Source organism: Agelaius tricolor, unplaced genomic scaffold (genome assembly GCF_023055355.1).
Source record: "Agelaius tricolor isolate 1412-34295 unplaced genomic scaffold, bAgeTri1.0.p SCAF_4, whole genome shotgun sequence".
NCBI classification, from domain to species: domain Eukaryota; kingdom Metazoa; phylum Chordata; class Aves; order Passeriformes; family Icteridae; genus Agelaius; species Agelaius tricolor.
The window spans coordinates 10863693-10888846 of record NW_027269264.1 but is presented as its reverse complement, the minus strand read 5'-3'; the positions used below and the strand labels follow the sequence as shown (position 1 = coordinate 10888846).

The 25154-nt window shown below is 45.0% G+C and overlaps 2 protein-coding genes across 6 annotated transcripts in view; one reads left to right on the top strand and one right to left on the bottom strand.

Moving 5' to 3' along the window:
* The window catches only part of ELP1 (elongator acetyltransferase complex subunit 1), a 36725-nt gene extending 36311 nt beyond the window's left edge, over positions 1-414 (bottom strand). For both annotated transcript variants that reach the window (XM_071424543.1, XM_071424542.1), the window contains exon 1: positions 174-414. In XM_071424543.1, the coding sequence (XP_071280644.1) occupies positions 174-323 (150 nt within the window). In that variant the 5' untranslated portion in view covers positions 324-414. The remainder of the gene's footprint in view (positions 1-173) is intronic.
* Positions 415-2835: 2421 nt separating this feature from the next.
* Positions 2836-24942, top strand: TBC1D2 (TBC1 domain family member 2). 4 transcript variants are annotated; one of them, XM_071424539.1, is made up of 14 exons: positions 2841-3422; positions 5386-5873; positions 6521-6653; positions 7543-7684; positions 9955-10073; positions 10692-10876; positions 12596-12982; positions 13801-13911; positions 16613-16800; positions 18049-18519; positions 19655-19775; positions 21726-21911; positions 22548-22669; positions 23352-24942. In XM_071424539.1, the coding sequence occupies exons 2-14, from the start codon at positions 5466-5468 to the stop codon at positions 23551-23553; spliced, it is 2775 nt and encodes a 924-aa protein (XP_071280640.1). In that variant the 5' UTR covers positions 2841-3422; positions 5386-5465; the 3' UTR covers positions 23554-24942. The 4 variants fall into 4 exon arrangements, with proteins under 4 accessions (XP_071280641.1, XP_071280640.1, XP_071280639.1 ...); XM_071424538.1 differs by having other exon boundaries at positions 2842-3422; positions 9955-10079; XM_071424540.1 differs by lacking the exons at positions 21726-21911; positions 22548-22669; positions 23352-24942 and adding an exon at positions 19878-21704 and having other exon boundaries at positions 2836-3422; positions 9955-10079.
* The last annotated feature ends 212 nt before the right edge of the window (positions 24943-25154 follow it).

The window sequence follows — 25154 nt, the reverse complement described above, 5'->3', positions numbered from 1 at the left end:
CGCGGGGAGCAGCGGGAGGGTCCAGGATCGCGTAGACACCGCCAGGAAGGGGGAGCCGCATTAGGAGACAGGTGAGTTCCCGGCGAGCTGCCGCTGGCGGAGGCTTTGCAACCACAGCCGACCCCAACACGCCGGCAAGCACCAGAACCCTGCCCCGCAGCCGCGGCCCTCACCGAGTCCCCGCCGGGGCGCAGCTCCACCAGCCCGTACTGTGAGCCCACGAGAACCGCGCCGGGCTCGGCCCCGAGGCAGAAGCACAGCGGGGTGCCCGTGGCGGCGGCGGAGCGGCACTCGCCGGCCCGCAGCAGCCGCAGGTTCCTCATGGCGGAGGGAGGGAGGGAGCGAGCGATGAGGCCGGGCGGCGAGGGACGCCGGGCAGCGAAGGGCGGCAGGCACCGGGACCGCCTCACGGCGCCGCCCCGTCGTGCAGCGCGAGCGGGCGGGCGCAGGCGCCGTGCGCCGTGTCGCGCGCGCAGGGCGGAGCGCGGCCTCCTTCCCTCATGGGCCGTGCCGGAGCGCTGGGCCCGGGGCTGCGAGCCGCCCCGCTTGAGGCGGCAGATGCAGCTCGGCGAGTCCTCAGGAGCTCAGCTCCCTGTGAGCCTACCCAAATAACAGAATCACCGAGTCTGGAGGAGAGCTTTAAGGTCACCCACTCCAACCATCCCGGCACTGCCACTGTAACTCTTCAACCACGCTCCAGATCCAGATGCTTAAACAAAAGGGACGGGGGACTCCACCGCCTCCCAGGGAAACCTATTCCAATGTCTGACCAGTCTGACAGTGATAATCTTTTTTCCTAATACCTAATCTAAATCTCCCGTGTCTCAGATTAAGGCCATTTCCTCTTGTCCTCTCACTGCAAGCCTGGCAGGAGAGACTGACCCCCACCTCACTGCACCCTCCCTTCAGGGAGTTTTAGAGAGCAATGGGGTCAGCCCTGAGCCTCCTCTTCAGGACACTAAACAACCCCAGCTCCTTCAGCTAGTTCTCATAAGACATGTTTTCTGGTCCTTTCATGAGCCTTGTTCCCTTTTCCAAACATGCTCCAGCACATCAATGTCCTTTTTAAAGTGAGTAGCCAAGAACTGGACACAGCACTTGATGTGCCGCCTTGCCAGTGCCAGTATATAAGACGACAGTGGGAGCAGGATGATTTTTTTTGAGCCATTTGGGCACTAGCCAGCTGAAGCTCCCCAGCTGAGGCTTCCAAGGCACTTACAGGCCAGCCTTCACATAGGTTAGTGCTGTCCTGTTGCCATTGCTTCTGTCACACTCTGCCACTTCCCTCCAGGTGTGGCTGAGGGGGAGAAGGTAGTTCAGCCTTCAGGGGAAAGAAGGACTTTGTGCAATCAGTTATACCCTTCACACTTCCCTCTTTTCCTAGTGGAGCTAGACTCAGTCAGTCTCTACTGATGATGTTTAAAAAAGACAGGAAGCTATTGGAGAAGGTCCCGTGGAGAAAAACATAATTTGGGGCCTGGAGCTTCTCTCTTATGACAGACTGTGGGACCTGGGCCTATTCAGTCCAGAAAAGACTGAGAGGGGATCTCATCAATACATCCAAATATTTCAAAGGCAGGTGACAAGAAGATGATGCCGGATTCTTTTCAGTGATGTCCAATGACAGGATGAGAAGCAATGGCCATAAACTAAAACACAAGAACTTTCACCTCGGCATGAGGAAGAATTTCTTTATATTGAAGTCGTCAGAGCACAGGAATAGGCTGCCCAGGGAGGTTGTGGAGTTTCCCTCTCCAGAGATATTAAAATCCTACCTCAATGCATTCTACTCTAGGTGATACTGCCTTGGCAGGGAGGGTTGGACTAGATGGTCTCCAGAGATCCTTTCCACCCCTAACAATTCTGTGATTCTATGTGATCCTATAATCCAGTCTACTGGCCAAATACCAAGAAAAGACAAATTTGAGACAGATTGTTTTTGTCTATGGCAATCTGTAAATTTTGCATGCTGTAATGAACTTTATGTGCTCTACAGTTTGGCAGTTTAGGCCAGTGGAAAGATGGGCCACACCTGGACAGATCTGCTTTTTGCTGTTCTGAGTACTAAACTTAGCTAAAGTCAGTGATAAAACTCAGCAACACTTTGTAAACTCAGAGAGGGCTTTTCTGAGACCAGTGGAAAAGGCACAGCTATCACTGCACACAAGGAAAATTAAAGCCACCCAGACTCCTTATTTTTGGGATAAAGGCATAAGAAGTGTTTTCCCAGGCCAGTACAGCACCTGCCAAGGCCAGCAGTGCCAGGCTGCACTGGTGGGAGGAAAGGCAGTTGTCAGAGAGCATGTGAGCCTGCCTGTGCTGCATGTCTCGTCCCCTGTGCCCCCAGGACCTACAGTGCTTCATTAGGGTGGTCTGACACCCCTATTCCTTGCAGTAGCTTTTCCAGAGGCTTTTTCCTTTGGTGTAGCTTGATCCTATCAGCCTCCAGTGTCCCAACTCACCAATTTACCACTGTTTTTACCCTGTGAAATGTGCTTCACTGAGCTGAGTTGCCCCAGCTGACTGCACAGCCGTGCCTCTCGCAGCATCTGCATCCACCACGCGGTGGTTTTTCAGCTCTGGAGAGAAGTGCTCCATGGCAGATGGCACTTGCTGGTCCCGTCTAGCCCACGAGTTGTCCCTCTCTGCTTGCTTGCCTTCCGTGGGTCTCATCACCCTGATGAACCACTTTCTTCCCGAAACCCGTCTGAAATGCCCTATATTGTTGTTGTTGTTGATATTTTTCCCGCGGCTGCAGCTGACCTCCCCCGCCCCGCTGCTCTCGCGCTCCGCCGCCGCCGCTGTCCCGGGGCCCCGCCCCGCCGGCAGCGCCGCAGACCGGCCCGGCAGGAAGCGCGGGGCGGCGGCCACCGCAGGTATTCCCGGCGGGGCTATTCCCGGCGGGGCTGCGGGGCTGGCGCGCCGCCACTCCCCCCGCTCGCAAATTCCCCGAGCGGCGAGCGGCTCGGATGCCCCCCCGCCCCAGCCGGGCGCTGGTACAAGCGGTGCCAGGCTCAGGCCAGGCACCGGCCCCCGTCGCTGGTGCCAGGCTCCGGCCCCCGTCGCTGGTGCCCCGCGCGGTGCAGCTGGGCTGGGAGGCGCTTCTGCGGCGCTGCGGGAGACACGGGGAGTGGCCATGGGGGCTGCCTTGCGCTGATCGCAGCTCCGGAAAGGTTTTTGCAGGGTCCACCCTGATCCGTTTTCATTGGTGAGTCAGTGTCGGGGCAGCTTTCGGCTAAATATATCTTTCAGACAGCTCCCCGGCAGTTACTGGACGGACGAAAACTAGAGACAGACGCTGCTTTTCTGTTGCTGTTGGATTTGCTGGAGACTGCGGGTACCTGCTTGGTTGTGCTTGCAGCAATAGCTCTGTGCCAGGAGACGGTGGCTTCCAGGAGCTCCTCGTTACTTCCCTTAAGGAGGTGAAGTCTTATCTAGAGGTCTTTGAATGCAGCTCTGACATGATTCCTTATAACTTGTTTCTTGAACCTAATACTTACTAAATAACCTAAATTAAATTAGATAAAGTGCTTGCTTGGTCCTGTTCATGGTGTGGATCCATGGATCATCACGCTGGCAAGAAGTAGAAGCGTGATGAAATCTGCAGAGGGTACAGAAGATATTTACACTGGTACTGACATAAAAGCCTCAGCATCTGTTTGGGAAAGTTGAAAGTGTTTGTTCCTCCTGATGATATTTCCTTTATGACAAGCAAAACTAGCTTGGAAATGAAGTTTTTTTGTGTGTTTCAGAAGTGTAGTTGAGGCAACACCTTCTGAAGGAGAAGGTAGCAGAGTGGTTGTTGTTGGTGTTTGTGGATGTGTTCACAACCATGATCCACAGTGTATGGGAGTGAACTAAAAGAATTTAAGTAGCTTTTCACAAAGAGTGAACATTATTGATAGCTGTCTGTAAAGCTAATGTGGGAACAGGAGGGGGCAGCAATAAACATGTTGGGGCTTAGCCAGTGCTAGGATGCATAAACCTTTCAGTCATGAGGACAAGTTGTTCCTAAGAGCAGAGGAAAAAGATCAGCTTGGGAAACATCTCAGTGTGCTCCATTGTATTATCTCACTGACATGTTGCCATACAGCTGGATGTTGAGTTGAATGGTTTTGTGTCTGCAATTGGATCCACACTAACTTAACACTGCAGCAATTTATTTGCTCGCATATTTGCTTCAGCTTTATTAGTGTCTTGAACTGAAGTTTCAAAAAATGCAAGAAGTTATTTATAGATACTTTGTGTCTGCAATTGGATTCACACTAACTTAACACTGCAGCAATTTATTTGCTCGCATATTTGCTTCAGCTTTATTAGTGTCTTGAACTGAAGTTTCAAAAAATGCAAGAAGTTATTTATAGATACTTTGTGTCTGCAATTGGATTCACACTAACTTAACACTGCAGCAATTTATTTGCTCGCATATTTGCTTCAGCTTTATTAGTGTCTTGAACTGAAGTTTCAAAAATGCAAGAAGTTATTTATAGATACTTTGCTGGAGTGTTGTTAGCTTTCTTTATACAGGAGCTGTGGGTATCTGCCACTTTGAGCAAAAGATCACATCTGTCATATGGTTAAGCACTTGAAAAAGTGCTTGGAGACATGGCAAAATTGCCATCCTTGCATAAGGAAAAATTTACCTGAATGGGGGCCTGTGTAGCTGGCTACAGCTTTTATATCTGAGAGATAAGTTGAACTTGAGATTTACAAAGATCTCCTCCAGCCCAAATTTTATCTTTTTATTTTACACTTCTGGGACCCATGTGGTTACTTTGGTCACTAAGGCAACCAAGTCTCTTTTGCAATGACCACAGAATTACTTTCTCTGGCGCATAATTCATCACATGAATCTGTTCTACTGGATGAAGAACTAACGTAACAAACCGGCATTTTAGCAACTATAGTCAGCTGACATAAATTATTCATAAGGATGCTACATAATGCTGTATTTTTCTCCAGATGCCATGGTTTAAAATATTAGTTGAACATTCAGTGCAAATACCAGGACACACTTACCTATAATTCCTTGATCTGACTATGTGCCTACCTGCAGAGCTTGTTATCTTGCTATGTTTTCTTCAGCTGTTCCTTAACATTAAGTACTGAATGCCCTGGTTATTGCTATGGATTTGGTATGCCCATAGGCTGTACTTATTTTTCTCACAAGAGATTAAGGTACTGTTTCTTGGCTGCTAGTCCAGCCTAATTTAGGAATGAAAAAGGGAGAAAACAGATATTAAAGGTCATCGGAGCAGAGGAGGGCAGAGAACAATGACCAAAAGTAGAGTTGGAGACCTTGGCTAGGTAGTTTGAAAGCTAGGAAGTATTTTTTTGTCGTGTGGCAGACCTGAACTTATTCCTTCCTTTTTTTGTTGTCTGCAGGTTCTGTAACAGTGATGATATAATTGGGATTGGCTTATTTACCTAGAGAGTATCCTGTTTCAATCTATTTCCTTGAAGGGATGAAGAAAGGACCAGAAAGCGGAGCATGTATGCTTGCTGCTCCAGGCAGTTTAGTGGAGTCAGATCCAGACACTAACAGCAGCAATGGAACCTCAGCAAGAGAGAAAGACATGCTTCCTTCTCCCGGAGAACTGGAAAATGTACCAGTGAAAACCAGCACAGAAACATCCAGAAAAAAACTCTGTGGTTATTTAAATAAGCTGGGCATCAAGGGGCCAATCAAGACCTGGAAGTCTCGCTGGTTCTTTTACGATGAAAACAAATGTCGCTTACTGTACTACAGAACTGCCCAGGACATTAATCCTTTGGGGTCTATTGATCTCTCCAGTGCCAGCTTTGACTGCAAAATGGAGAATGGGGAAGGAGTTTTTGAGATCAGAACACCAAGCAGAGCTTTTACTTTGAAGGTAATGAAAAATTCTCAGTCAGGATAGACATACTTGTTACTCAGGTATCTTTTAGCTTGAGTTTCATTTGAGTCCTTGTAGCTTAGATTGCTACGACTTGGACCTAAATTACTTGCATTGTTTTGGCAAATCTGGGACTCCTTACCTGTGAGATGGCTGTTGTTTAATAGTAGGAATAAAAGCGGAACTGTGTGCCAAATTAAAGTAATTGAGGAGTCCTGCAGTCCATATGTCATTTACAGAACACAAACTCTTAACTCTTCTGTCTAAAATGGTTGTTCCAGGAGGATTCTTTGCTAGACTTTTATTTCTGTGTAAGTAATTGTTAAAAAGCTCTGGGGATGCTTCCTGGCTAAAACAATTGGGACATTTCTGCTTAGTCTTGGACCATAATAAACCAAACCACATTTAAAATTAGGTCAGTGGTCCACTAAGATTCTACCCCTTAAGGCCATACTAAAAAATTCGTCTGTCCTCCCAAATCAGTGTTAGTACCAGAGGATACAGATAACAGCAGATACAGCTACGGATAGGCTTGATACAGCTGACCTTTTTTCCTGCTGGCTTGTGCAGGAAAGTGGTGGTCATCTCCTCGGGCTCTGTCTTGTGTTGATGAGATGATTCCCCTCCCTTTCCTGTTTTGTTAGGCAATCAGCAAACAAGCGATGATGTACTGGCTGCAGCAGCTGCAAATGAGACGTTGGGAATTTTGCAACACTCAGAGCAGATTTCCTGTGGGCAGCTCCCAGCTTGTGAATGAACCTCTGTCTGGAAGACCAAGTAGGTGTTGCACATGTTAGCCTTTCTTTTGCTTTCAGCCCCCTGAAATGTGATGAATGGTGTTCCTCATCTGCAAGTGGGTAGAAGTTTTGGTCAGGCTTTTAAATGCAGGTGCCAGCTATCAGTACTTGGCCAATGTTTGACACTTCTGCCTTATTATATATAGAAGTGAGAAAGCTGCCTCCTATCCACAGCATATGTTTGGGGATATGTGTCTTGTGATCATCTTGATTTTCCTCACACGTGTGAAATGTACACATTTGATATATCACTCTTGTAAGGCCTCTGAAATTTCAAGCAAGTAATGTTTTTTCCAGCAGTGGGCTGAAGATGTCCATTCCTAGAAATGGTAGTAGGCAGGTCAGTGGATCAGGGGAGAGCACAATCAGGGTATCCACCTGTTCAGTAATGACTAGATGCACATTTTGTTTGAAACAAATAATCCCTTCCCTAGTAAGTGTCTGCTCTGAAAGGTTCTGGCATCTTGCTACAGCAGGCAAAAATTTGGTAACAAACTATTCTTGCAGAGTGTTATCTGCATGTTAAACTATCAAATGTGGTTTGGAATGTGGGAAGAGAACAGCAAAATTCTCCTTCCTTATACCTTTGGGCCATTAAAGTTTGATTGTTTAATGTCAGTCATGCTCATATATATGGTTGAAATCACTTGATTGTCCTTGAGTAGATCATTCTGTTTGTACATGGAAACTTCTGTAATTTAACCTAAAATTAAGGAAGCCTACCCCACTGTCCTTGACCACTTGCACATGTAATGTGTATCTGTTGTATAAGCTGTTGTGGCTGTCGGGTTACACGAAGGACCCAAAGTCCAATGGAATTCTGTCTTGCTTATTTGCTTTTGTGTCCTGTTTTGTTTTTATATTTGTAGATGTAGTTGACAATGAAGACTTTCTGCCTCTTGTGAAAACACCAACAGAAGCAGTGGGTTTAAAGGCAGCATCTTTGCCTGCACCCCAAACATCTACTACTTTGCAGAACATCTCCCTTAAGCACCCTTGGACAGAGATACAGTAAGTGCATGAAGAGAACTGCAGTGCAGTTGACAAGCTGGCCTGCCACTGTGTACCTTCTTTGCCTGTCATGTATTGTGTGAAATGGGACTCTTGCCTAGGTGGGAGAACTGTGAAGCACCTTTTCAGAGGCTAGTCCAGGCCAAAGTAAACTTCCTGCAGGTGGGTCTTTCACATCCCCCTGTTCTGATGCATTTCACATAATCTAGTTCTCTTAGCAAAGATCCTGGTAGCAGACCTAGGACTTGACTAAGCTCTCTTCAGTGTAGTCAGTGCTTTTCATGCCTAGTATGACCCATCTGCACAGTGGTCTTGGAAGAGCGCATGATCAGGTTCAGCTATACTCAGTAGGTAGTTATAGAAGCTCATTAGCTCTTTCCAGTAGTTTCAAAGAACCTTGAATGTAGTGTATTCTCCAAAGCAGGAACTCCAGGGAGAAGGAGCTTAAGCCTGTAACGTGGCCTGACTGCACAACTTGCTCTTGCTTGCTGAGTTTCAAGGGTGTTAGTATTCCCACTGCCTGCTTCTGTTGCAATGGAAAGCCATAGCCCCATCAGGTTAAAAGTTACTAGTCTGGGGCAGTTACAGTTTCACAAAGACAACTTCATCAGTATCTCTTTAAGTGTTTCCTAGTCACTAATTTTCACATAATAAAAAATGAGTAAGTGGCCATAGGTGTGGTAGGCAGCCAGGCACCTGCCAATATCGTTGGTGTGGAAGTTGCCTGTAGTTTTTTTACCACTACTGCTGCAGCTACAATCTGATGCTTATATGAAGAAAGATCCCCCATGAGACCAGTGTTTCATGTTAGCAGCTTCATGCAGTTAGCAGCTTCTACAGTCAGGAAAACAGCAGACACTGAGTCTTTTATAGATCTCAAGAGACTTGTTTTGTTTTAGCTGATGGACAGCACAGGATGAGAAGGAAAAAAACTGTATGCATACTTTCTGGTATAGGTTTTACACAAACTACTTGTACATTTGTAGTTCCTCAAAGTCAGCTGTTCTATTTTTCAGGCTATGCATTCTTTCCTATTGATTAAAAATGACACAAACATGTCCTTGGCCCCTGCTCCCGTGTTGTGCTTTTACTCAAGCATGAGCTTAAGTAACAATTGTTTCTTTCCAGCTTCAATTTGTATTGCTGCCCTTGTTCAGTAAACATTTCTCCAGGCTCTATCACTGTCAGGCTGGGTCTTCATGAGCATAGCACATCTGGATCCCTGAGCTGCTATAGACACATGGAGAAAACAGTGCAGCATTAGATAGGGAAAAGTAGGAAAATTGCATTGGATGAGTAGTAACTGCAGACTACAGGGACTGAAGGTCTGCTAGTCTTACACACCAGTATGTTCTCCAAGGTCAGCAATGTCTGCTCTTCTGCTCTGGAGCCTTAGAGTAGCAAGGCAAAAGGATAATGGTATCTAAATGGCAGCTTCATTTACAGTTAAGAAAGTAGCAAACACTGAGTCTTTTATAGATCTCAAAACAAGGGACTTGTTTTTTATTTTAGCTGAAGGACAGCACAGGAGGAGAAGAAAAAGATTTGTATGCATGTTTTCTGGTACAGGTTTTACACAAACTACTTGTACTTTTGTAGTTCCCCATGATTCTATCAAGTCATCTCTTAGTGCTTCTGGCAATATCTGATAGCAGCAGTTGTAACAAACTGTTCCTGGGTGTGACTGCAGTTTTTTGTTCCTGAAACTCTTTCCTACATTTTAGTTTATGACTTTGTAAATAACCTTTGGCAAGGTTATTTATTAAATGTTCAGAGCATAGGACCTGTGGCTACTCCAAATGTGATCATTTGTCCCAGTTTTGGCTGTGTTCTAGGTAAGTGATCTTCTCTTGGCAGCCTTTCTTGGTACCTGGGGATTTCTGCAGTGAACTAAGGATAGGGATGGATGAAAGAAGTGAAGGGGAGAGGGAAGGATGTGGTTAGTTTACTGTTACCTGTGATCCTCTCTTTGATCTGATGTGTTTATGTATAGGGCTGAAGCACATGGGGAAAGATTATCTGATTTGACATTGCTGTGCTGTACTGATTCTGTGGCATTTTCCTGGTTTACACTGGTTACAACCTTGCTCTCCTCAAATCCACCAATTCTATAAAGAGTTAATTTTCTCAGCACATGAAGGAGATAAGTTTTGGGAGGAGAGGTGAGAAGTAAGGGGAGGTAAGGAATTGAATAGTTTGACTATGCACTGGCTGGAGTCGGTGATCATGACTTCTGTTCACTAGGCTGTCTTGATCTCTTCTTGTTTCAGAAACACTGTCTACAATATTTGTGGCTCCAAGCAGCTCTGGGGGAGCAACGGGAATGTCTTTAGCTTTGATGAATTCCAAGAGCATCCTGAGAATGTGGATGAGGAGCAAGAGGCAGAAGGTGCAGGTGATTGTTACTGAGCTGTGTCAGCTGACTGGGATGCCTTCTAGCAAGGATTAGCAGGAATGGAAATGAGATGGTGACAAGTTTTCAAGGGATATGAAAACTCTGTTACATTGTCTCAAGTATCTTCCTGTGTTGTTGCCACAAGACTGACTCTTTTGGCTCTGCTTCAGGTTCCATCTATCTCCTACCTCTGGAACTTTCTGCAGAAGCCAGAAAAAAAACCCGAAAAAAACCCACCTAATCAACCCCAAAAAAATAAAATCCACCAGATTTATTTCTTTGAGGTAAAAGTATAATTGCTGCACAGCCACAAGCTAAGTGTGGCAGCTCTACTGGATGCATACCTTTCCACGGTGGTAACTTCCATTTCCTGTGGGCCAGATTCATGAGCAGGGTGCAAGGTGGGTTAACAGGTACCATAAACCACCACAACTTTGTTTATTGTGGGCATATCAGTGTCTGATCCCTACAGGTTTGACTCCAATCCTGTGGGTCAATTTTCCATGTCCTGTATGTCAGCCTTCTCTGCGGAACTGTTGAGTCCCCACAGCAAGACTTGGGAGTCCATAGTAGAAGAGCAATTCTGTCTAAATTAAGTCTATCTCCCCTCAGTTAAGGAAGGGACCCTGGAAGATGGGAAGATGGGGCCCAGGCTGAACTGGATTAGGAAGGCCAGGTGGATGAACAGTGGCTTCCCAGGCTCAGAAGAATTGTTGAGGGAGAAGAACTCAGTGGATAAAGTAAGTGTCCTTCAGCAACAGATTCTGACGCTCACAGAGGAAGTCAAGTCACAGAAGGTGAGTGTGATGAAGAGACTACTATTTCTAAGGGTCAGGGCCCTGAGGCTGGGCACAGGGACTCCCTTACACATTGGTGTGATAGAAGCACTGAGAAGTGCTCCTCAGGCAGTAACTGGAGACCAGTTGAAGCTCCTGGTGTTACCACCTTATGTGTGCCTAAGTGTGCCCAGCACAAAAGAAGACCTTCAGCTCTTTCTAGGAAGTGCAGTAGGTGTAAGAGGGAGGTAAAACAAATCCAAGTGTACTCTGCTGTTATCTTGCTTCTGCATCTCTGTTGCTTGATATGTTCAGTCCTGAATGGGTACTGTGACACTGGTGAGAACTGCCAGGTGGAGTCATGGTATTAACAGCAGATCATTCTTTTTGAACAGTGACCCACCTTTAAGGTGTGATTTAACTATAAGAAGTCAGGGCATGGGTCACTGCAAGGGCTGTCGCTCATGAATGAAACTGTTCTTCAAAGCATGGAGCAATGCCAGGTTCTCTGCTAATGAGGCTGGTGGCTCTTCCAGCTGAAGAGACAGGAGAGCCAAGTGCCATGTTGGGCAGTCAGTTGCATCCTTGATTTGCTTTCTTAAGTGTCTGAGATGGCAGAGCCTGAATCAGCAACGTGTTGTGGGGTAAGGTTTCATGCCTTCATGCAGGATAGAGTGAGGGAGAACTCTGTCAGAAGGAAGGTTAAAATGGATACTGCAGTTTCATTCTGGTAGCACAGGTAGTTGCAGACTGCATTATTTCCCTCCCATTTTACCACACTGCTGACCAGATCTCCGTGTTCTCTGCTGGGCTTCCCAAGAATGACTGTAGGAAAGCCAGAGTTCAGACAGGGTGGGCAACAGCTTTTTTGCTACCAATCCACGTCAAGTCATCTGTGAACTGCTGCAGAGACCTTTCAGGCTGTCCTGGTTCAGGGCAAATTTGGAAGAGAACCCCCAAAGGGGTTCCTCTAGGAAAGCAGACTCAATCTGCCCCTCCCACCCCAACTGGTCCAGGAGAAAATACCTCCTTGGAGAAAAGTGGAAAAAACCCGTTTATTAAACAATAAAACTGAAACAATATTAAGCAATAAAACCCCTGGCTGCTCCAAAAGAGATGACAAACTGAGAAAGTCCCCTCCCCAGGTTGCAGCTCAGCTCACTCAGTCTCTGATCAGTCCCTCAGGTGCTGGAAATGCCACGGCCCAGGCCCAGCCCGGTGGGCCACAGGTGCAGCTGCTGATGCTCTGCTGGGTGTCCAGTCCAGAGAAGGTTTAAACAGCTCCAAAGAAAAGGGAAAAAACCCCACAGTCCAGGGAACTTCTTTGCCTCAGCTAGCTAAAACTAACTAAAACAAAGGAGAACTCTGTCCCACTGTCTGTCCATCTGCAGACAACAACAGTCCAGTGGAGGAGTGAGTGCAGTGTCTGAAAACAAACTCTGCGCTTCTTCTCTCCCCCCTTGACTCTCTGGAACAAGTATTAAAGGTGCAAAACTTATTATTCAGCATAAACAGAGCAGACGATTTGGGATAAAAGCATCATATAGTCAACTTAGGACACAGGCTCTCTGAGAGCAGAACATCTCACAGTGGTGTCACTGTGGATTCAAGATTTCTGCATTTTTTTTTTCCTTCTGAAAGGCGGCAATTTCGAGATATTTCACTGTTGGGTCTGTGCTGTCCATAATGCCATTGCCCTGGACAGTGCAGTGATGTAATGGTTTTGCATTCCCTTTCCAGGAACTAGTCAAACTTCTCCACAAAGCTCTGGAAGCAGCCCAGCAGGAGAAGCGAGTATCTAACATGTATCTCACTGCAACAGAAGACAAGGACAGGCTGGAGCTGGTGCGCCACAAAGTGAGACAAATTGCAGATCTGACAAGTCGACTGGAAGCTCTTGAACAAGAAAAGAAGGAACTGGAGCAGATACTGACTTTGAGAGACAGCCATATCCAGGAGCTCAAGGAACATGTGCAGCTTCTGATGGAGAAGAACCATGCCAAACAAGAAGTCATCATGACCTTGACAGAACAGATGGCCCGAGAGCTCTCTGACCCCCTGCAAGAAGCCAACACTATCACTGTAGAGACATTGTATAAGCAGCAGGAGGAGATTGAGCATCTGAAGGTGTGTGAGATGGCACAGGTCTTTTGGGTCCATTTTTATACCGTCAGTTCAGTGGGGGATGTTCATTGCAGTAAGCACAGAATATACTTCTGCTGGTTGCTCCATCCCTCTCCAAAAGAGAGGAAGGCTGGAAGGGGCTCACCTGGTGCCAATAGGGTCCTAAAAAGCATCTGGGTCAGTTTCAGATTCAGCTTAGAGCCTGTTTTGTTTGACTTTCTGTCATCATTCAGTGCCTCCCACTTTATTTTCTTTCTTTTGTTTCACAGCTGCAGCCTGACTTGCTGCCTTCACTTACTTTGTTGCTCTATGTTTCTGTCTTGCAGTTTCCCAATACATCCTTGTTCTTTCAGATGCAGGCTGTTGTATGTGCACAGCTGTAATTATAAGTTAGTGTGAGGTGGAGAATTGCCAAAAGAGCCACTTTCTGTGGAGAGTGTTCATTTTGCCTGCCAGCCATGGGGCTGAGATTTGTTTCATATAAAAAAAAAAGAAACCAACCAAAATAAAACAAATCAATCAAACAAAACACATATATTCTTAATCTGAAGTGAATCCCTGGCTTTATATGGTCTGCATCTCTCCAGTGTTTAAGTATGTATATACATTTAGCATTTTCAGGTGTCTTGTTGATGCAAGACAATATTGTGCCTTGATTTCCTTTGTAGGTAATGTTTGTACTAGGGAGTCCTGTCTACTCCTCAGAACACAGAATTTTTGAGATATTTTATTGTCATTAACTTAATCTGATGTCCCTGAAATGTGAGGAATTTTAAGTCCCTCAAGATCTCTCCTTGTGTGACTGTTTTGCTTCATGGCAGGATGATATTGATGCATACAAAACCCAGAACCAGTTTCTCAATTCTGAGATCCACCAGGTTACTCGACTCTGGACAAGAGTTGCTGAAAATGAAAAAGCTCTCCTGATGAAGGTAAGGCAAAGTGAACCTTTTTCCTTGGTGTGAACTGTTACTAATTTATTTTCAAAGTTTCTCTTCTATGGCACCAGAATAGATTTTGATCCACAAGGAATAAGCTTTCTTGTGTTTTTTTTTAGTGTGACCTCTTTACTGCTTTGTATTGTTCCCAAATTAGACATGATAATTTTAATTCTTCAATAGAAGTAAAATACCTGTGAAGATTAGTCTTAAAGGTGCTGAAGCTTAACCCAAATTTCTGCATTTCAGCTATGCAAATAAAAAAGCAACCCTGTGTAGGCAATCAGAAAAATTTCCTGAGAGCTGACAGATTGAGTCCTGACTCCATCTAGTCATGGTTTCTTTGCTGGACTTGACATTGCTAGGTGGCAGCATGGTGAAGTCCTGCAGTTAGATCAGAGTTCTTACGTTTTCCTAAGTTGTATTTTTATTTCTAGCTGTATAAGTGTCAAAAACCTGGTTACTCTCAGACTTGTCTAATCCTATTTTCTGGTCCTGAACGACTCTCAAGGCTGGAGCTGTGTGCTAGCATTTGTTTTGTGGGTTTGCCTAGGATTTACTTCCCTGGGTTTTAAGGTATTGTTGTGAATGAGTGTCTTAGATTGCTTAAAGAATCACTGGCAAAGGTTAGGCATAGCAGACTCAATATTGAAGTGAAAGCATGGCAAAGCTCATTGCCAAGGTTCACTCTACTACTTACTAGATGGTTAAAGCACACAAAGATAAAATAGTACTAACCTAAAAATCAGTTAAAAATCTATGTGGAAGCTGGGGATGGAAACGGGTAAGGATGGGAAAGCTTTATCATAAAAGGAATAAGGGAAGCCCTCCCACTGAGCCACAAGGTTCAGTGTGGACTCCTGTGCAAAACTTAGCTCTGGACTTGAACAATAGTTTGGGCCTAAAGATTTTAACACACTTAAAGTAAACCACACTTAAACAATGGCTGAATTTAAACAATTTACAAAAGATTCTATGGAATTTACTGCAATCACAACAGTAACTCACTTATAGGCCTAACTAACCTAAAATACTTGAGAATCTAAGATTCTAGGTACATTTTCTGTAACGTATTCACAGAGACCTAGAGTACGTACAAGGCACCTGTGAAAATTCTCCCTCGAGCTCAGTGAAGTGCTCATGTCAGATGTCTGCAACTTCTCAGCAGGCCAAAGGGATGAGCCTTGAGGAGTAGGGGCATGGGCCCAGGCTTTGTCATCATTGTTTGGCAGTGGTGCTCCACAGCAAACCTGAGAGTTCTCTGGCTCTGAGAGGCCCCACTCAGAGACTCAGAGGGAGGTTACTGATCACAGCACACTGTGGTTCAGAAGAGCTCAGAGGGTCTCACTTGGGACTACTGTTTATATGTTCATAAGATAATTGCCTTTAGTCATAGTAATTTACTATCCTGGCTGCAGTTGGTAACTTTTGAAAATTTGATGACAAAAATGTTCCTCCGCTTGAGTTTGCAAGAAAGATAAGTTTCCAGTGGTGTTTGTTAAAAACCAAAGCTCATTAGCATCAATTCCTGGGAGCAGACAATATTTCTGAGAAGCACAAGAGCTTAGCCCAGGTGCTGTTCATCAAGACTGAGGCCTAACAAACATTTCTGAGATCATAATATGGCCTTAGGGCCATGTGACGGGGGAGTGTGCCATTACAGGTATGTCTTCACAGGTATGACTTCTGGGACAGGGCAAAAACCTGCTTCTGGAGTGTTATTGCCATTCTTACATCTGTTTGCTTTCTAGTTCTTTGAAACCCTGCTTTCCTCCTAACTTACTGTCTTCTCATCCTGACACTACCATAACCTTCAAGAAGGAAGTTATCACACGAGCCCAGCATGCTCAGTGTGAGGTAAAATGCTGACTAAAGTGGTAGTATGAAAGAAACATGCTCCTTTCTGTCCCCTCTATATGCAACGTAATTCTCTCTGTTTTGTTCTTGTTTTCAACTTTTGCATCCCACTGAATAGGATTCTTCACTGTGCTTCCTGTGAGACACTGGGTGAGTCTTGTCACCTATGTGGCCTCAGTTCCCCACTTGTGGAGTGCATTAATAGTCCTTATTCTTTTTTTTTTTTTGCTTTCTGTGAGCAGGACTAAGGTGGTGGCAGGTACTGTTCTGCTGTTTGATCTCAGTTGGGTTTCCTTGAGAAATTATGTGTACTAGTGCCATGGGACTGGGGATGTTGAGGGGCATGTGATCACCTAGTCTGTGGCGCTACCATGTATCCTGAAAATGCTATACTTACAGCTCAGTCTCTGGAGTGGTATGTTTTAGCAGGATACAGCTCAATGTGGTGTAGAGAACTTGTCTGAGAATGAGGGGAAAAGACAGCAGAGAACTCAGCTGCAGAGCTGGCTCTTTGACTGTGTCCTTAGTTGAGCTGGTGGGGTGTGGCCATCTACTGACGCAATGCAGTAAAGTAGGTGATAATGTTGTAGGTCTCCCACTCAAGCAATTTCAGTTGCATGTTAGCTACTGCAGCTTGTGCTTGTTCATAGACCATGGTGATTCATTCATGGCTGTAATTCCACTGATTGTGGAAAACTAAAAAATGTGTTTCCTGGGACTTTGCTCTGCAGAAGTCTTTACTTTATGTGCAGACCAGGCCAGTAGAGAGCAGTGGCAACACAGGAAGGCAACACTGAGCAACACTGAGCGAGCTCTTTCCTTCTTGTTTCCCCAACAGTGTGCCTGCCTGCAAGCAAGAAACTGCCAGATGGAGAGCAAATACTTGACAGTCTTGAGAAAGCTGCAGGAGGCTGTGCCTGGCCTGCCCAACTCGCATGCTGAATTGGTGAAGAACCTCATCCAGGAAGCTCTCCAGTGGGATGTGAAGGAAGAAGCGGAAGAAGGTTTTAACTTGAACCCTGTAAGGTAAGAGTTGAGAGCATGGGGATATTCACAGCTTTGTAGAAGCCTGTCTGCAAAGGGAAATGTGCAGGCAAGATACATCTAACAACATTCTGTAGCAGGGCCTACATTTGTGTCTATGCCTTCCTGCACAGTGGGGGCCCCTGTTCTGTAGCAGTTCCTATTTTATCTGTTTGGTCAGTCTCACAGGTTCTCCATGTAGCTTTGGAGATGATGTCACCCTTGAGCTGAGAATGACACGAGAACAGATGAGAGACCCACTTGCAAGAGGAGAAAAAGAAGTTTATTACAAAGGATTTTTCAGTTTATATAGACTGATACGATACATTCTACTTGATTGGCTAGTTACACATCATCCTTGAGAAGAATAGGAAAACAAAGTGGAAAAACATCACCTGCAGATTGTTTATACTAACAAGTTATCACATTTCTACAATTCCTTAAAATTCTCACAAACCACTGTGAGAAACAATTGCCGTTTCTCTCTCCCTGACCAGGCTGGCATCCACAAGAGGAGACCCCCTCTAGATCTCTTTGTCAAGAATATGATGATACCTTATAAGTTTCCCACCTTGTGGACAGATGGTGCACAAACCTTGACAAGCTGTGCTATCTGTACTCTTGGTGTGTTCTGATCAGTAAGAGATTTGCATTTTGTACAAGGAGACATCAGAAGGAACTGTGGATCTCTGTTCTTTGATCTCATGCCCCAAAGCCTTTCTTGTCCTCTCCTACAGAACTTCTCTGCACTGGGACAGGGTAGGGAGGAGGTATACATGGTGAGCTCAGTATTTCTTTAGGGGCTGATGAGGGGTCTGATGAGGTTGGTCTGCAGCTCAGAGCAAAGTTACACTTGAGTTGGTATGTGTATGCCACACCATGCTGCAGGTTCTCATTTGTCTTTAAGGCTCTGAGGTAGGCAGTCACATGCAGAGAAGTGAAGGAATACTGTTACAAATGAGTGTTTGAGATCACTTAAAAAAAATCCCTAGCAAGGGTATCAGAAAAACCCAGATTTGATATTAAGTGACAGCACAACAAAGTGAAGTTGAAGCCTATGGAGCATTTCTCAGATCTCAGTGCAGCCTGGATAGGGAGGGGGGTAGGGGGTGTCCACCCACAAGTACTTGTGCTCCAGTATGGGTGATGTGAGCCTGGCAGCAGGCTGTAGCTGGGACGTAAGTGTTAAGTGTCCTTGACACAGGTACCAGCACTGTCATTTGAACTAAACACTGCCTTGTGTCCCTCCAGTGAGTATGATGAGTATGGGTTTATGACTGTACCTGACTATGAAATTGAGGACTGGAAACTCCTTGCCAAAATTCAAGCCCTTGAGATAAAGTCCAACAAACTGCGGAGCCAGGAAATAGTGGAGAAGCCCCTCCGTGACAGATGGAACAGCATTGGTGAGCTAAACCCCTGTGCAGAGCTGAAGAGTCTGATCCGAAGTGGCATCCCAGTGGAGCATCGGCAGCGGGTGTGGTGGTGGATGGTCAGCCGGCACTGCAGCCCAGCACCTGGCCACTACCAGCGGCTGCTGGAGCAGAGCAGGAGCACCGAGCACCCGGCCTGCCGGCAGATTGAGCTTGACCTGCCCCGCACACTGACCAACAACAAGCATTTCTCCTCTCCCACCTCCCAGCTCATCCCCAGGCTCCGGAGGGTGTTATTGGCATTCTCCTGGCACAATCCTGCCATTGGATACTGCCAGGGATTGAACAGGTATGCTGCTTCTTCATGAGATGGCACTGAAAAGGTGTAGACTCACACTCTAGGCTGTGATTCAAGCAGCCTTAGGCTCTTGCCTCTCTACAGTTCTCTCCTAGCTGTAGGTATTTAATTTTTAATTGCAGAATTCTGCATTTGGTGACTTATTTTTTCATCCAGTGTTGTAACTGGGATCCAGAAAGCAGCAGGATGCACTTGTATGGCATCTCTATAGTTACAGAATGGGAAAGAACAGCTATAGGAGGAGGAGTGAAGCAGTCCCAGAATAACACCACAAGGCTGGGGCTGAATTTTTAAGTAATAATGTAAAGTAGTAAAGCAGAACACCACCCTGGTGATTCCCTTTTTTGCTGAGAACAGTTGGAGGAAATGTTGGGAAGTGTTAACATGCAAGGGAGTTGCAGCAAATGACACAAAGAGAGACTGAGGAAACCACAGTTGTTTTCTGTCTGGAAAAGAGAAGATTCAGAGAATATAAAAGTTTCTTTCACTTCCCAAAGAAGGCTATAGGAAAGATGAACCTAAATTTCCTAGAATTGTGCTGCCAGTAGAAAAGGCAATAGGTGTTAGCTGTAAGAAGGGAATTTCTAGTTGGACCTTTTCACATGAGGGAGATGTGCATAAGCTGTTTATTCCAAATGATCTTTGGATGATCCTCAGAAAGACGATAGAAGCTTTCCTCCAGAGAGCCCTTAATAAAAGGCATCATCTTTCTAGTCTGTCTAAAAGGCAGTAAGTCACAGCTGAAGGATGTCAGGGCTGTAAAGAATGTATGGAGAGATTAACTATATCACATAATATGAAGTACCTCTGTGTGACCTCTTTCTTGTATTGAAATAGCCTAAATCAGCACACTACTAACTTCAGCAGAAGTACAGAACATTCCATTAGCTGGGAAACCTCTCTTTGTCACATCAGTTCCATATGTTCTGACAGAGCCACATGGGAAAGAAGATCAAAACAGATGAAAACAGATCACTTGCCTCTGTCTGGCTTTCCTGCCACATTTGATATTTTGGATACTGATGGAGCTGGAGACATGCAAAAAGACCTCTTGTATTCTTTAATTCCTATGTTGATGACTCCTCCTGCAGTACTGAATACTCTCACCATGTCTTGTCCATCACAGATTGGCAGCTGTTGCTCTTTTGGTCCTAGAAGATGAGGAAAGTGCTTTCTGGTGTCTAGTTTATATTGTGGAGAACATAATGCCAGCAGATTACTACAGTGAAACACTAATAACATCACAGGTGAGCTGAGCACCCTCACATCTGCTTGGACTCTCATACAGTGATGTGAAGTAAAGGTTTAAAAGTGAGTAGTCAACCTGCTGTGTGTTTGATTTCTCACAGGATAGTGATAGCACCTTACAATCCCTTCCATTGCAGAGGCATTGGAGACTTGAGAGTTCAAAATTGTTACATTCACACAGAGCAGCAAAATTGGTCACCAGCTCTAGGAAATGAGGTAATAAAATGAAATTACATTAGTCAGAAGGAAAGTGCCCCATTAATTGCACAGTTACTTATTTTAAAGAAGTTTTAATAGAGTTGAAGCAGCAAATTCTGGTATGTATAGACTGAATATGAGGAAGCCACCACTTTGCAGCTCTTCAGTTTTTGAAGCTGCACTCTTTGGTGTGCCATGTACATGTGGATGAAAATGCTGAGATTATTATATTCACTGTATTTGCCTCAGTCCATGATCAAGCATGGTGTTAGTTCTCACTATGGGGCTCTCTGCACATCAGAAAAGATTCTGGCCTTTTGATATCAGCTGTTGTGCTGCAAATAGCTTACCCACCTGATCCAAAATCACTGGATTTCAAGGTTTTCAGTGTGTCTTGTGTCAGATATACTCTGTCCTCCCAGGCAGACTGAGATAAGCTAACTCATATAATTCAATGGAACTGTAACTGTGTGGCCACAACACCCACACCCATCAGTGCCTGGTCTGGTAAGCCTTACTTGGTGTCTCTGTTGTGAAAGTGGTCCTTTCAGAGAAAAAAAGGTTTGTTTTTATCTGTGGGCTTAGAGGAGGCTTCAAGACTCAGTAGCTGAGAGTGATTGATACCAGTGAATTTGTTGACTAACATTTACTGGGACAGTGGTGTGGTGGTGGAGAGGCCAACTCACAGTGAGGAAACAAATGAAGATAGCAAAATGTCTCTCCAGAGGAGGCTGTGTTAGCTGTGGGATTTAATAGACAGCACTTAATACTGTCCAAGTAGAGACTGACAGGGAAAATATGACACACTGAAGAGGCTTGCCTACATTTGGTGAGAAAACACTGTCAGCTGAAAGTCTTCTTTAGAAAGAATTTCTGACCTCATGGTTGGTATCTGAAAGTCTAGCCTAGACCCATGTAAAGAGGAACATCTAAGGTGATGCTTTGTAGGTTGGCTTGATAAAGTGAGTTGGCTGGAAATCTTACAATTGCAAATTTTGAAGACAAAGCATATTACCTGTATAGTTTGTACCCCTGTGCCACAGCTAAGTGGGCTGATACAGCTGGGGCATTGATATGATATGGCAGAGGGAAGCCCTGAACATGATCCTGCTCTTTAGCACTTACCCTCCAGAAAACATCGCTCTACTGACATGAAACCTTTACAAACCCGGATCAAAGATCTCACTGACTGTATTTCTGTGTTCTGGCTCATGCAATCAGAAGCAAAGCACAGACAGTACTCAGACCACAAAGAGAAGCTTAAGTGAGAAAATCAGGTTCCTCTTGCAAAGTCAGAGGTATTCAAGGTGTTCAGTCTGTTGGGCCATGTAGAGTCATTCAGACCTGAGCAGGTTGTAATGCCTGTCATTCAATTGGATGCTCATGGTATCACAGAAAATCCCAGTAAGACCAATGCAGGAAGATGTGTCAGATTTTCCCTGTTGACTTTGAGATTGGCAAGGAATATGACTCTTTGCTTGAGAAGAACGTGTATTTCTCTGCCTATATCTTGGCCTTGTTTCAGCTCCATGCCTTGCTGTGGATGCCACATACAAGTACACTGCTCAGTGAGTTTGAAGGGTTGGGAGACAAAGGATGCTTTGCTCCTCCTAGGGTGTGGTTCACTAGAAGGCAGCACCAGTGATGACCCTGACATGCAAGGGCCATTGTCCTGTTGCACCACTCCTCTCCTCTAACAGCAGGACTGCTCTTGACTAAGACTTCATTGTTTTCTTTTTTGTCAATTTTAGGTAGATCAGAGAGTCTTCAAAGACTTCCTGTCCGAGAAGCTGCCTCGCCTCATGGCTCATTTTGAACAGTATTGCATTGATGTCTCACTCATCACCTTCAACTGGTTTCTGGTGGCCTTTGTGGACAGCCTGGTCAGCGACATCCTCCTGCGAGTGTGGGATGCCTTCTTGTATGAGGGAACTAAGGTGCAGCTCTCAGTCTAGGCCTTCCTTCCATCGGCACCACCTCTGTGGCATAGTGACAGGGTGATGGGCATACACATATGTCAAAGATACGTGAGGTTGAACCGCTTGGTCTATCCTGCCTGTTTGGTGGCATGCTTTGATGTCTCCAAGCCCCTGTTTTCTATGTACTTGCTGCTAGTAGGCAGACCTAGTTTCTGATTCTGTGCACTTGGTACTTTTTAGCGGATAGTTGTACTGCAAAACATCTCTCTGATAGGCCATGGTGTCTCCTACTCTGTGACACAACTAGGAGTATTACAGATAAAGGCAGCATAAGATAGACAGTATCTGAAAATGTGAGTCCTGCACTGTCCCTGTGCATAGGGAGAACTGCAGAATCCTTGTGAAACCCCTGTGGGGTACTTTTGTAGAGCCTGGTATTCTCTGGGGTTGCAATTTAGCTAACAGATGGTCATTCTCTTGAGATTAGCTCTGTACTCCTTTAGGCCTGCCCTAGAACATACTATTGAGAGCAGGAGTAACCCTGGATCTAGTCTGTACTGCAGTGCTATGTGCCCAACACCATCTTTCTACAGGATGGCCTGGACCTTAAGTTACTTAAAACTTTATCTACTCAAATACCTTTTAACCCTCCAGGTCATTTTCCGCTATGCTCTTGCAATTTTTAAATACAATGAGGAGGAAATCCTAAGAATTCATGACAGTGTGGAGATCTACCAGTACCTACGCTTCTTCACGAGGATGATCACGGACGGCAGGTAGGACTGAGTTGTAGACAAGCTTCCATTCTGTATTTGTACTTACTTGCCTGTTGGGTCAGCTTAACAGGAGTTGTGACTAGTTTATTAAGAGAGACACAAATGCATTGATAGGTCTGTGGCACATGGATCCATTTATCTCTTTTTGACTTTCCCTTCATTGTATTATTTAAAATCTTTTTGGCTCAAGCAAAGGCATGCTACCAGCAGAGCAAGCCACAAAGTTTGGGTCAGTCTTCTTGTAGCAGCTGGTACTTGTGCTAGTGATTGCTGGATTTCTCTCAGCTGTAGTTGGGGTATTTGGGAACACAGCACAACCCATGACCTTGAATGGCAACATGTACCTGAGATGAAGATTTCTGTGATCAGAAAAGCTCTACATCAGGAATATCCCTCCCTGACAGGCCATCAGAATCGGCATCTGATCCATTGTCTCCTAAATGATGGCTGCACACTGATATCTTAAAAGGTGGGATGGTACACACGTATGTGAAGTACTGCTTGGGTTGGTGTTTGTGTGGGAAAGAATTCCTTTAAGACTTGGCTGTTTGGTGACTTCTTATCTCAGAGAGCTGAGGTCTGTGGCCCTACTCTTTAATACCCCAGAATGCTCCTGGTGTATCTGCTACCATGTGTTATCAGCCAGTAAATAAGTTGACCACAGCTGTCCTTTCTATCGTAGGAAGCTGATGAACATTGCCTTCAATGACTTAAACCCCTTCCCCATGAAACTGCTGAGGAACCGTCGGTCAATGCACAGAGAAGAGCTGGAGGCAGAGCTGTGTGAACTTGAACAGATCAAGGCAGCCTATGTGAAAGAGAGAGCAGAGCAGGGACCTCAGGACCTGGAGGAGGTTGTTAGTGAAGAGGAGGAAGAGAGCTAACAAAAAGAGTTCGTCATCACCTCCCTCCCATACTGCAGAAGGTCATCAGTAGCAACTGTCAGTAAGAAATGGACCAGAGGGGGAAGTGTGGTCGCAGGAGTTCATCTGCCCTAATAAGCAAGGCTGTAGATATGGGACCATATGAAGTCAGATTTATAATGGATTGGAAGGTGTCAGAGGAGTTTAATCCTCTTCTTTACTCCTCCCCATTTAGCCCATCCTGTCCTGTGCAGCTCAGGATTACAGCTGAGGGTGCAGAAGAAATATCAGTTGTGGTGTCATGACAGGAACTGACATGATGCAAAAGATCTAGCAGGGTTTTTATACATTTTCTGATGGAGGCTTGAATGAGATCTTTACCTACAAGTAAAATCTCCAGAGATAATGAACCAAGAACTCTCCCTCGTTACCTAAACACAATGCCAGATCCTGCTGCCCCACTTTCCTGCTGAGTGGTGTATTACTCCAGGTGTGCCTGCAGTGCTGGCACTGACAGCAGACCCTGCTACAAGGGGGCTCTGCTCTATGTTTTAGACTGACCTTGAACCCAAGTGGCTTATGCCTTCTTTAAATATCTGGTGGTTGATAACCCAACCCTTCAAATTGTCTGTGCTTGTAGAGGAAGGAAAGGGAGGAATTCATAGCCTACAGTATTCTCAGCCCCATGGGCTGTAGCCAAGATGACAGACTGTAGGGGAAACGTTACCTATTCACCTGAGACACATGGTCTGCCTCACTGGACAAGTCAGCCAGTTTCAATGCATTATAGAAGACTGAGATGGGAGAGAGCTGTGGAGGCACCAACCACACAGCAGAGAAGTAATCAAAGTGGAAGTGAAGTTTTGAGATGAGTGGATAGATCCCCTGAAGGTCACCGAGAGCTGCACACATTAAAAGTGTGGGATGAGAAGAAAATGTTACTGGAAGCCTACTACAGTATCTCAAAAAAAAAAGAGCTCATTCTCAAAGTATGCCTTGTATATAGGGAAGTCTAAAAGGCAGAAGGTTTTTCTCCACAGAAGTTATTGCTAATCTAATTTATTTATACTCTTATGTTCACGATTGCACATAGAATTTTGCCGTTGTTACAGATACTATCTTCTAAATCAAGACCATGAAAATTAGAAGTTTACTCACAATTTTGTTTCCTAGAGCTTTCTGCAACAGCTTAAAAATCTTTCCTCCTGACTTGGCCTTATGTTTAATAATAAAGACATTTGAAACATGTATTATTAGATTAAACCACAGCCTGACATATATCTACAGTATATAATAAACATTGGTCCATGTGATACATAAACTCTTCTGATACAGATATAAGTATCAAAGTATTGATCCTGATGGGGAATTCTGAAAATAATTTTTAAATTAAATCAGAAGAGAAGGACATGTGAGGGTTGTTATAAGTTTCTTTTCTTTTGTGTCTTCCTCAGCTCTTGGTTTTGCTCCACATTTATTGGCTGAGGACCATCTTTTCTGGTCATATTGATAACCAATCACTTGTGGTCATTCTTTATTAAACTGTGGTGAATGTAGGAATACCTGCAAGGCCTATAAAGACCTACACCTTGGAGCCAAGCTCACATGTCCTCATGGGCTCT